This window comes from Anguilla rostrata, chromosome 17 (assembly GCF_018555375.3).
Source record: "Anguilla rostrata isolate EN2019 chromosome 17, ASM1855537v3, whole genome shotgun sequence".
Taxonomy (NCBI): Eukaryota; Metazoa; Chordata; class Actinopteri; order Anguilliformes; family Anguillidae; genus Anguilla; species Anguilla rostrata.
In genome coordinates, this window is record NC_057949.1 from 1,539,829 (window position 1) to 1,551,841 (window position 12,013).

General features: G+C 48.0%; 1 protein-coding gene across 3 annotated transcripts in view; it reads left to right on the forward strand.

Annotated features, from left to right (window-relative positions):
- Positions 1 to 12,013, forward strand: part of LOC135243324 (synaptic vesicle membrane protein VAT-1 homolog) — a 57,843-nt gene that overhangs the window by 32,594 nt on the left and 13,236 nt on the right. For 2 of the 3 annotated variants that reach the window (XM_064315065.1, XM_064315066.1), the window contains exons 3-4: positions 2,730 to 2,900; positions 5,499 to 5,588. The exons of the other annotated variant lie outside the window; for it this stretch is intronic. In XM_064315065.1, coding sequence (XP_064171135.1) covers positions 2,730 to 2,900; positions 5,499 to 5,588 — 261 coding nt within the window. The remainder of the gene's footprint in view (positions 1 to 2,729; positions 2,901 to 5,498; positions 5,589 to 12,013) is intronic. 3 annotated transcript variants of the gene reach the window in all.

Sequence of the window (12,013 nt, forward strand, 5' to 3'; positions counted from 1 at the left end):
AAACAATCCCCCCATGAGCACATCCCCATAGGAGCACATTCCCAGGAGCACATCCCCATAGGAGCACATCCCCATAGGAACACATTCCCATGACCACATCCCCATAGGAAAGAAATAATGATGAAGAGAGTTAAAAATTACTTTCCTCTTTCGTGAAGGGGAACTTTTTTTTTTTACTGTGCCTTGCCAATGGTTTTATTTGTCATGTCAATAAAGATCTATTTTATTTTTATTTCAGAGGGAGAGCGAGTGAGTGAGTGACGTAGCGATGGACATTGATGTGGGGTGAAGGAAGAGAGCGAGCGAGTGATGGAGAGTGTGATGATGGGAAGGGGAGAAAGATGGGATGTCGAGGCTGAAACTGAATTAGTGTGCATATTCGTGGAGATTAGCGGAATTCTGTGTCAGTGTGACCCACTGCAGTGGGGGGGGGGGGTCATGTGACCCTCATCCCAAAGGAAATGCAGGTTTTCAGACTCTCAACCAGAGCCAGAGGACTTAAACTTGCCCATTCTGACAGCTCATAACAAGTGAACATCCAGCAATCAAGCCAAATACTAATGGCTTCAGACATATATATACATGCATACATTTACAGACACAATGCCAAACAGTGGCCCACAATTTTGTCCATGCCCTCCTCAGTGGTGACATCATTACAAAGTGGGAGCATTCCTCATCTGTGGCTTTGGGGCCCCAGGTCTGTGATCGGCCCCTGTTGCATCCTCAACTCAAGGCAGCGTAATCCACTTAAACAGAGTAGCAGGCCCCGCCCCCCATACCCTTCCCTTTGGTCTCCATGGCAGCACAAGGAGAGACCGAACTGTGGAAGTCTTATGAAACAACGCGCTCCCAATGCACAGGTATCGCATGCCGCAGAAAGTGCTGGATGTTTTTAGCACTGCTTCGTATTACTACTGTCATGGGTGGGAGAGGGAGGAACCCATCACATCTCTTGGGATTCAGGTCAGGTCTCTCCCGCTTGCGGCTGTGAGCGTCTGCCTGGGTCTCCTCCCTCACTGGGACGAGGCCCGTGAAAGGGCTGGGTTTGGATGGGTAGTGTGAGAAGGGCTGTGGCAGGTCATTCAGCTCCGGGACTGCGTACAATGCGGTCAGAGACAGTCTCATTCCTACCAAGCTGGTCGTTAAACTAGGCCCTAGACTTGTTCTAGCTTCCTTCCTGTGTCCCAGCCACTGGTTTATAAGTAATTTAACAAAACCTGATTTAGCTCCTCAGCCAAGTGTGTGTGTTTACGCCACTTTACTGTTTGAGCTCTCCTTCAGAATCTTAGCACTTAATGCTAGCTAGTGTTGCTTTGACTGTAATCCTGTAATTACCCATAAGCCCTGGCGTGATAGATACTGTAACGGGGGACAGAAAGGCTCCAGGCCCCAGCGTGGAATGTTATGCAGTCATGGCCTCCGATCTTGAACTCCAGTCACATGGCAGCTGCTCCGGATTTTTGGATTATCGACCAAACAATATAGCTGTCATGGGAGGTGATTCTGTGTGAATGGCTGTGTTGAAGTGCTAATTAGATTCTCAGGGGAAGGCAATGCAGGTTCCCCTGCTCAAGTGCCTATTTAATAAACAGAACTGTCCAGCAAGAGACAGTGGTGACTTTCTTATTCTGTAATAGGTACGCGTGTGTGCGCGTGCGCGCGCGTGTGTGTATTTGTTTATTTGTGTCAGTGTCTTTTGGTCCCTCATTCTTGTCAGTGTTAAATTGTATAATTCTCCTCACTGGATACCCTAGAAATGTGATTGTCTGAAAAGCATATGAGGGTGATTGTGTTATTCCATTGCAGGCATATATTCTTATGGTGGGATACAGGGTCATTTGTCTTTCCTCAGCTGACCTGAATTCAGGGGAAGTTCTCTGTCCCACATAGCTACTGCATTTATCAATCTGCACAATCAGTTTTTTCCCCTTTAGAATCTTCATTCTTTCTGTTTGTTTTTGTGTTCGTGTCCATCCATCTTTTCCAGAACACATCATTATCTTCCTGTTTCTCCTATAATCTGGCTTCCAGTCTACCTTTTTCATGCTCACTGGCTGTCAGCGTTTGCATCTAAAATCTTTCTGGCAGTTTGCGTTCAAACCCTCTCAATCTTCCTGAGAGTGAGTGTTCATTTCCTGTATTCTGTCTGAGTCATTTTGCTTTCATTACTGTGTCTACAGTGTAAGGCAGTATAAATAATGAAAATAAGCAAGGTGAATACTGAGACCTTCACTCTCCTTACACTGAGTTCACTCCTCTTTCTCTAAGTCTGTGTTCTCTATGTCTCTAAATCAGTGTTCACTTCCCTTGTTTTGAGTTTCAGTATTTACTTTGCTTTTTTTGAGTCTCAGTGTTCATTTCCCTTGTTTTGAGTCTCAGTGTTCACTTCCCTTGTTTTGAGTCTCAGTGTTCATTTCCCTTGTTTTGAGTCTCAGTGTTTACTTCCCTTGTTTTGAGTCTCAGTGTTCATTTCCCTTGTTTTGAGTCTCAGTGCTCATTTCCCTTTTTTTGAGTTTCAGTGCTCACTTCCCTTGTTTTGAGTCTCAGTGTTCACTTCCCTTGTTTTGAGTTTCAGTGTTCACTGAGTCTCAGTGTTTATTTCCCTTGTTTTGAGTCTCAGTGTTCATTTCCCTTGTTTTGAGTCTCAGTGTTCATTTCCCTTGTTTTGAGTCTCAGTGCTCACTTCCCAGTTCTCAGCTCTCCCCCTCTCCGCTCTCCCTCTGCAGGCGGCGTGGGCATCGCGGCCACCCAGCTGTGCCACGCGGTGCAGGACGTGACCGTGTTTGGCACGGCGTCTGCCAGCAAGCACGAGGCCATCAGTGAGGGAGGGGTCACGCACCCCATCGACTACCGCACACGGGACTACGTGGACGAGATCCGAAAAATCAGCCCCAAAGGTGAGGGCGGGCCATTTTCAAGCGACACGCTTTTATTATAAAACGCATATACTGTATATGATCGCCAGAAACTGAAGGTGACACTGGCAGCTGCTGAGCCTCAAACACAGAATGGATTACTGAAGCAGTTTTACACATGCAGTTAGTAAAAGCTGGTATTAGTCTACAGAAGTCTATGTCATGAATATAAAGGAAATTACAGCGAACTGGAGGATTTTTTAAGTCTGAATCATGAACAAACTGGTGTATTTAGCCTTTTCTGTTTGATTGTTTCATTTCTATATTCTGTCTTTTTTCCACCTAGAATAGAATTCTGTGCAAGTGAATAGTTTGTGACGTTCGCAGGAAGAGGTATGCTACATTGAGAGTCAGGTGGGGTCTTTAGGATTTGCGAAAACAATTATGATAATTATAAATAAATAAATGAGTGGGCTCTGAGGAGGGGAGGGAGGCCTTCCTGGGGTGGGGGGGGGGTGTCGGGGTGGCTGCTGGGGGGCAGACACTGAAACAGTTGGTTGTGTGTTTATGGAAAATATTGTTGGTATTAATGAATTAGTCATTATGCTAAGGAGGTCCTCCATAGAGAGGGTATTTGAAGTGTATTTGCAGAAAATAAATAATTTGTAGAAATGAAATAATTATGACATAATTAGAATTTTGACTTGTGTTTCTTCAGTCTTATCGTTCAGAAACCAACATTTTTTATGCTGTAAGATCCTGAGCTTCATCCCCTGTTAATCTTCAAAGGAGGGAAATCAATTTTCCAAAGGACTGTGTACTGAACCCTGTGTCTTCAGGATTTATCTGCCTTTTGATGCAAACGTATTTCCAAGTGTGAAACAACCCCGAGCCTGTAAATCTGTGTGTCTGAGCTGGATGTGATTACGTTTCGGAGACTGAGCTGGGAGCTCCCTCTGCCAGAGGGCTCTGTTGCTAAAACAGAATCTCTAACTCAAACAAAAGCTCGGTGAAGAAGTGCTGAGGTCTTTTGATCAGTGAGCTGCAGACAGCTGGGTATTGGGGCTCTGCTTCGGTCGTCCTGATTGGTTAAAACCTCGGTTGACCTCTTTACTTCTGCGGGTACAATTAAATCCTCAAATTTGAACAGGTTTTTAAAATATATCTTAATTATCTTTAAGTGGAAAGGGGTAGAAATTTGCTTCTCTCCCTCTGTCTATTTTGTATCTCTTTTGTCTGTTTTACTTTAATGCCTCAGACTGTAACCTGCCCATTGGGTTTGGCCCATTTGATTATTTGCTCCATTACATTTCTGTTACCGTTCATTTATCTCTTCTCCTGACACCAGGCCAGCCAGTGGAGGATGGGCTCCACCTCTAGCTTTGTGCCTCCAGTGGAGGATGGGCTCCATCTCTAGCTTTGAGCCTCCAGTGGAGGATGGGCTCCATCTCTAGCTTTGAGCCTCCAGTGGAGGATGGGCTCCATCTCTAGCTTTGAGCCTCCAGTGGAGGATGGGCTCCACCTCTAGCTTTGTGCCTCCAGTGGAGGATGGGCTCCATCTCTAGCTTTGAGCCTCCAGTGGAGGATGGGCTCCATCTCTAGCTTTGAGCCTCCAGTGGAGGATGGGCTCCATCTCTAGCTTTGAGCCTCCAGTGGAGGATGGGCTCCATCTCTAGCTTTGAGCCTCCAGTGGAGGATGGGCTCCATCTCTAGCTTTGAGCCTCCAGTGGAGGATGGGCTCCATCTCTAGCTTTGAGCCTCCAGTGGAGGATGGGCTCCACCTCTAGCTTTGAGCCTCCAGTGGAGGATGGGCTCCACCTCTAGCTTTGAGCCTCCAGTGGAGGATGGGCTCCATCTCTAGCTTTGAGCCTCCAGTGGAGGATGGGCTCCATCTCTAGCTTTGTGCCTCCAGTGGAGGATGGGCTCCATCTCTAGCTTTGAGCCTCCAGTGGAGGATGGGCTCCATCTCTAGCTTTGTGCCTCCAGTGGAGGATGGGCTCCATCTCTAGCTTTGAGCCTCCAGTGGAGGATGGGCTCCATCTCTAGCTTTGAGCCTCCAGTGGAGGATGGGCTCCATCTCTAGCTTTGTGCCTCCAGTGGAGGATGGGCTCCATCTCTAGCTTTGAGCCTCCAGTGGAGGATGGGCTCCATCTCTAGCTTTGTGCCTCCAGTGGAGGATGGGCTCCATCTCTAGCTTTGAGCCTCCAGTGGAGGATGGGCTCCATCTCTAGCTTTGAGCCTCCAGTGGAGGATGGGCTCCATCTCTAGCTTTGAGCCTCCAGTGGAGGATGGGCTCCACCTCTAGCTTTGAGCCTCCAGTGAGGTGGCTCCATCTTTCTTGCTGGTTTTTGGGGTCCCAGGCTGGTTTTTCTTTCTTCTGTTTTTTTTTTTTTTTTCTGTATAGCATCTTCGTGACCGTGTCTCTCCAAAAGAGCTACACAATAAAATAATTAAATGAATTAAATATATTGCTCTCCCTCTATCTCTCTCTCTCTTTTTCTCTCTCTCTCCCTCCCTCCCTCTCTCTCTCTCTCTCTCTCTCTCTCTCTCTCTCTCTCTCTCTCTCTCTCTCTCTCTCTCTCTCTCTCTCTCTCTCTCCCTCCCTCTCTCTCTCTCTCTCTCTCTCTGTCTCTATCTCAGGTTTGGACATTGTGCTGGATCCGTTGGGAGGCTCTGACACACAGAAGGGCTTTAACCTGCTGAAACCCATGGGCAAGCTCATCACTTACGGTGAGACACCGAGGACAGGACCACTGTTCTGCAGAATCTACCCTGCTGCATCTCCCCCCTCTACATCTCCCCCCGCTGCATCTGCCCCACTGCATCTGCCCCCACTGTATCTGCCCCTGCTACATCTCCCCCCGCTGCATCTGCCCCCCCCCGCATCTGCCCCTGCTACATCTGCCCCCTCTGAATCTGCCTCACTGCATCTGCCCCCGCTGCATCTGCCCCACTACATCTGCCCCCGCTGCATCTGCCCCCGCTGCATCTGCCCCCACTGCATCTGCCCCACTGCATCTGCCCCGGCTGCATCTGCCCCCGCTGCATCTGCCCCACTGCATCTGCCCCGGCTGCATCTGCCCCTGCTACATCTGCCCCCTCTGCATCTGCCTCACTGCATCTGCCCCTGCTACATCTGTCCCACTGCATCTGCCCCGCTGCATCTGCCCCCGCTGCATCTGCCCCCGCTGCATCTGCCCCCGCTGCATCTGCCCCAGCTGCATCTGCCCCCTGCTACATCTGCCCCCCGCTGCATCTGCCCCACTGCATCTGCCCCTGCTACATCTGCCCCCCGCTGCATCTGCCCCGCCCCTGCATCTGCCCCCACTGTATCTGCCCCTGCTACATCTGCCCCCTCTGCATCTGCCTCACTGTATCTGCCCCAATGCATCTCCCCCCCCGCTGCATCTGCCCCACTTCATCTGCCCCGACTGAATCTGCCCCACTGCTTCTGCCCCCACTGCATCTGCCCCCGCTACATCTGCCCCGACTGAATCTGCCCCACTGCACCTGCCCCCGCTGCATCTGCAATCTGCCCCTCTGTGGGAAGATAAAAACACCTTTGAGAAAGTGTTCAGTTGCCCCAAAGATTCTTTTTTTGTGTTGTTCGTTTTGAAAATGAATGCGTGTAAACTGCTGTGAAGACAGCTTCTCAGAGAAGCACCCTTAGTAAACGCTTAGTAGACATGTTATAAAGCGTGTCGATAGTCATTAGAGCACACTGATGGCTTTGTGCACAGATACACACTGTTCCAGGGGTCCACATCACTAGCTGCACAGAGCTGAAGGGTTTTCATCCTTTAGTCATTAAATTAAACAACCAATGTAGATCCAAGGCACCAGGGGAGGCCAGTTAACTTTTAGTGCTCAATTATGTGGTCGTTAACAACTAAAACCAGCGTGTCCTGCTGCTGCCTGGGAGCATAGTTGAACACCCATGCACTGTTAACATTTAACCAGCTGATTGAGCACTGAGTTTTCAATGTTGTGTGAGAAAGGGTTTGGGTAAGGTTAAGGCTGCAAATCAAATCAAATCAAATCAAATTTTATTTATATAGCGTATTTTACAACAGTTGTCACAATACGCTTTACAGACAGCCCTAGCCTAAACCCCCACAGGAGCAAGCCTAAGGCAACAGTGGCAAGGAAAAACTCCCTGTGGCAGATGGGGAGAAACCTTGGAAGGAACCAGGCTCAAGGGGGAAACCCATCCTCCTCTGGTCGGCTCAGGGTGCCGACTGGTGACCAGCATGTCAGCCAGTTTATGCAGAAGATATGATAAGTGATGTGGCTCAGATGATGGGTGGGGCCAGGTGGCGGTGATGGGGAACAGCAGGTGGCGGCAGATGTGGGCAGGGTGGAGGCAATGACGAAGGAGGGGCTGGACCGCAGAGGTGGGGGAGACCAGACGACTCTCGAAGCACTCTCGAGGGTTGGGGCAAGAGCCCCGCCGGCAGCGTGGGGAAGAGGGTGGAAACAGCAGTTAAGGGATTTGCAATATACCAGACAGTGAGTAAGTGCCAGTGCTATGTATTGTGGGATGCCGCCAGGAGTAAAATATGGCTGCATATCTACTAGGACAGGGATGGAGAGCCCATGCAGTCATGAGGGGTAGACAACCATACCCGCCTATCAAGAGCCAGCCCATGTAAAGTCGGGTCACAGCTGATTGACAGGTGACAGTAAGGAAAGGATTGCCACCTAGAAAGCTCTATGACTACAGGCTTCTCGCACCCTGTCTCCAGACTATAACTGATTATAAGCTTGAGCATAGAGGTGCGTTTTTAATCTAGATTTAAATATTGAGACTGTGTCTGACTCCTTTATAAATAATGGAAGCTGGTTCCACAGTAGTGGGGCCCTGTAGGAGAAAGCCCTACCACCTTTTAGGTTCTTGGAAATTCTTGGGACTACCAAGTAGCCTGCGTCTTGAGATCGGAGTGACCTTGTGGGCTTATAAGGTAGGAGCAGGTTCGATATGTACACAGGTGCACGTCCATGCAGAGCTTTAAAAGTCAGGAGCAAAACCTTGAAGTCTATCCTATACTTAATGGGTAGCCAGTGAAGCGACGCTAGTACTGGTGTAATGTGCTCATACTTCTTAGTTCTGCTCAGGATACGAGCAGCTGCATTCTGCACAAGCTGGAGACTCTTTAACGAGTTATTAGGGCAGCCAGAAAGCAGGGCGTTACAGTAGTCTAACCTAGACGTAACAAATGCATGGATCAATTTTTCAGCATCCTCGACTGACAGGAAATGTCTAATTTTAGCTATGTTGCGCAGCTGAAAGAAGGCAATTCTGGATGTGTTTTTATATGGGTGTCAAAAGATAGATCAGGATCAATGGTGACACCAAGGTCTTTAACGACCATATTAGGTTCAGCCAAACAACCATCACAGTTTAAGGTGAGAGTAGACAATTTCTCCTTAATATTTTGGGACCTAAAACCAACATTTCAGTCTTGTCTGAATTTAGGAGCAGAAAATTTGAAAGCATCCAAACCTTGATATCTACAATACAGGCCTCTAACCGTGAAAGCGGCAGTGCTTCGCCAGGTTTCATTGAAATATAAATCTGGGTATCGTCCGCATAACAGTGGAACTCTACGCCATGTCCCCGGATAATATTGCCAAGTGGTAGCATATATAGCGAGAAGAGTACTGGTCCTAGTACTGATCCTTGTGGAATACCGTATTTCATTATTGAGGAGCTGGACTCATCTTCTTTTAATTTGACAAACTGTTTCCTGTCACAGAGGTATGAACCAAACCATGCAAGTGCCTGTCCATGAAGTCCAACACAGGCCTGGAGTCTGTCCAGGAGTATTCCATGGTCAATTGTATCAAAAGCTGCACTCAGGTCGAGGAGCACAAGAACCGACACAGAGTTACGGTCGGCTGACAGTAGTAAATCATTTGTAACCTTGATAAGTGCGGTTTCTGTGCTGTGGTGGGGTCTAAACCCAGATTGGAATACCTCATGGATACCGTTAGAGCTAAGGTATGCACTTAGTTGCTTAGCAACAATTTTCTCCAATAATTTTGAAAGAAATGGAAGGTTTGAAATAGGTCTATAATTTTCCAATTTATCGGGTTCTAAGTTTGGTTTCTTCAATAATGGCTTAATGACTGCCACTTTTAGTGACTCAGGTACGTATCCTGTGACTAGGGATGTATTAACGATTTTTAGGATATGCTGGCCTAGTACTGGAAATAGTTCTTTAATCCAGTTTGAAGGAATAGGATCGAGTACACAAGTCGTCGGTTTTGAAGACATAACTAATTCGGATAACTCAATCATGCTAATGGGCATAAAACAGCTCAGTACTGCTGTCTGTAAATCTTCCTGTTGTAACCAGGTGCGGGGCTGTTTATTAGCAAGAACAGGAATAGTGCATGATGGAGACAGTTTGGAAATCTGGTCTCTAATAGCCTCAATTTTCTGATCGAAGAAGTTCATGAAGGCATTGCTGCTAAGGTTGGAAGGATAAGATGAAAACTCTGATGATTGTTTTTTAGTTAATTTATCCACAGTGCTAAATAGGAATTTTGGGTTATGTCTATTTTGTTCAATAAGTTTTGAGAAAAAGGCAGATCTAGCAGAAGCAAGAGCTTGCTTATACTGAAGAAAGCTGTTTTTCCATGCAAGATGAAATACTTCTAGCTTTGTTGATCGCCATTTTCGCTCTAATTTTCTAGTAGACTGCTTCAGGGCCCGGGTGGTATCGTTATACCACGGAGTGTGCTTTTTCTGACTAGGGTTTCTTCTTTTAAGGGGGGCAACGGCATCAAGAGTGTTCCTGAGGGTAAAGGTTAGCTGGTTGGTCAATTGGTCCAGATCGGCTTCATCAGCATTTTCATCAGTCTTTTCTTCTATGGAGAGGAATGACTCCGGAAGCATATTTAAAAACTTTGGAATAACCTCAGGGTTTATTGAGCGGCTGTAGTAATATCTAGGCTGTGATACAGGAGGATTTGATGCCTTAATATTGAACGTAATAAGGAAATGATCTGATAGTATAGGGTTATGAGGTGCGATGGTAAGATTTACCACACTAATACCATGTGACAGAACTAAGTCTAAGGTATGGCCACGGTAGTGAGTAGGCTCACAAACATTCTGGACAAAACCAATGGAATCAATAATAGAGGCAAAAGCTGTTCCTAGGGGGTCACCATTTTTATCCACATGTATGTTGAAGTCACCAACAATTATGACCTTATCTGCTGAAATTGCAAGGTGTGATAAAAACTCAGCGAATTCCCTTAAGAAATCAGAATAAGGCCCAGGTGGCCTGTAAACAGACACAAGAAAAAGGACTGCCGGCTAGCACTTTCATTAGCTAGATCGGGCTGTACACAATTTGTAATAAGAGCTTCAAAAGAGGAGAACATATAGCCATGCTTAGGCGCTAGACTCAATAAGGACTGGTAAATAACTGCAACGCCTCCCCTCTCCCTGATGGACGTGACACCTGAGTACCTATGAAACCCACAGGAGACGCTTCATTAATCGCAACATATTCATCAGGTCTTAGCCAAGTTTCAGTCAGACATAGTACACTCAGATTATGGTCTATTATCAATTCGTTGACAAGATCTGCTTTTGGAGTGAGTGATCTAACATTTAATAGTCCAATTTTTAAGGATGGTTCACTATGAATAATAGCAGCGTGCCGTGTTTTAATGACAATTAAGTTATCCACATCAATTCCACGGTTAGCTTTATGTTTGGCATAGATGCGTGGAACAGACACAGTCTCAATATAACAGATATCAGATTCTAGTTTAAGAGTATTAATTAAAGGGGCTTTTGAAATACTATTTCTATGAACTAACTCTGAAACGCACCTTGCAGACAGAGGCGTAGGGCCATAAGTGTGTAAGAGTGTGTGTGTGAGAGTGCGTTTGAGTGTGTGAGAAAGTGTAAGTGAGTCTGTAAAAGTGTGAGAGAGAGTGTGTGTGTGTCTGTGTGTGTGTGAGAGAGAGAGCGTGTAAGAGTGTGTGTGTGTGTGTGTGTGTGAGAGTGAGGGGGTGTGTGTGTGTGTGAGAGAGAGAGAGCGTGTAAGAGTGTGTGTGTGTGCGAGAGAGTGAGGGTATGTGAGGGTGTGTGTGTGTGAGAGAGAGAGAGAGCGTGTAAGAGTGTGTGTGTGTGTGTGTGAGAGAGTGAGGGTGTGTGAGGGTGTGTGTGTGTGTGTGTGAGAGAGAGAGAGAGCGTGTAAAAGTGTGTGTGTGTGCGAGAGAGTGAGGGTGTGTGTGTGTGTGAGAGAGAGACAGACCGTGTAAGAGTGTGTGTGCGTGCAAGAGAGTGAGGGTGTGCCTTTACGATGGCGTTACATCCTCGTGTGGTGAAAATGTGGCCGTCACCCCCTCTCTCTGTTCGTGACTCCCCTCTGACCCCCCCCCCCCCCCCCCCCCCCCGCTTTATCAGAACTATGCGCAGCCGAACAATGGCCGTTCTGTCCCCGGCCCAGAATGTGTCTGAATGTAGCACTGCACCGTTCCTGCAGTCCACTGTGCTCTGTGAGCGTCTTTGTGCCTGTCTGCAGGGGAGAGGGGAGGGGGGAGAGGGAGGGAGGGAGGGAGGGAGAGGGAGAGGAGAGGAGGGAGGAGGGAGGGAGGGAGGGAGAGGAGGGAGGGAGGGAGAGGAGGAGGAGGGAGGGGAGGAGGGGGAGGGGAGGGAGGAGGAGAGGGAGGAGGGAGAGGAGGGAGGAGAGGAGGAGAGGAGGAAAGGAGGGGGAGGAGGGGAGGGGAGAGGAGGAGAGGAAGAAAGGAGGGGAGAGGAGGGGAGAGGAGGAGAGGAGGAAGGGAGAGGAGGAGAGAAGGAAGGGAGGGGAGGAGAGGGGAGAGGAGGACAGGGGAAGAGGGCAGCGTTTTGGGGAAGCACCGTGCCGCCATTAAGAGCTGTGTCTTGGGTCAGCTTTTCAGCGATTCTGAAAGGCTGTGAGGGTGGAGGTGTGACTGTACCTGTCTGTAAGGCTGTAAGGGTGGAGGTGTAACTGTACCTGTCTGTAAGGCTGTAAGGGTGGAGGTGTGACTGTACTTGTCTGAAAGGCTGTAAGGGTAGAGGTGTGACTGTACCTGTCTGAAAGGCTGTAAGTGTGGAGGTGTGACTGTACCTGTCTGTAAGGCTGTAAAGGTGGAGGTGTGACTGT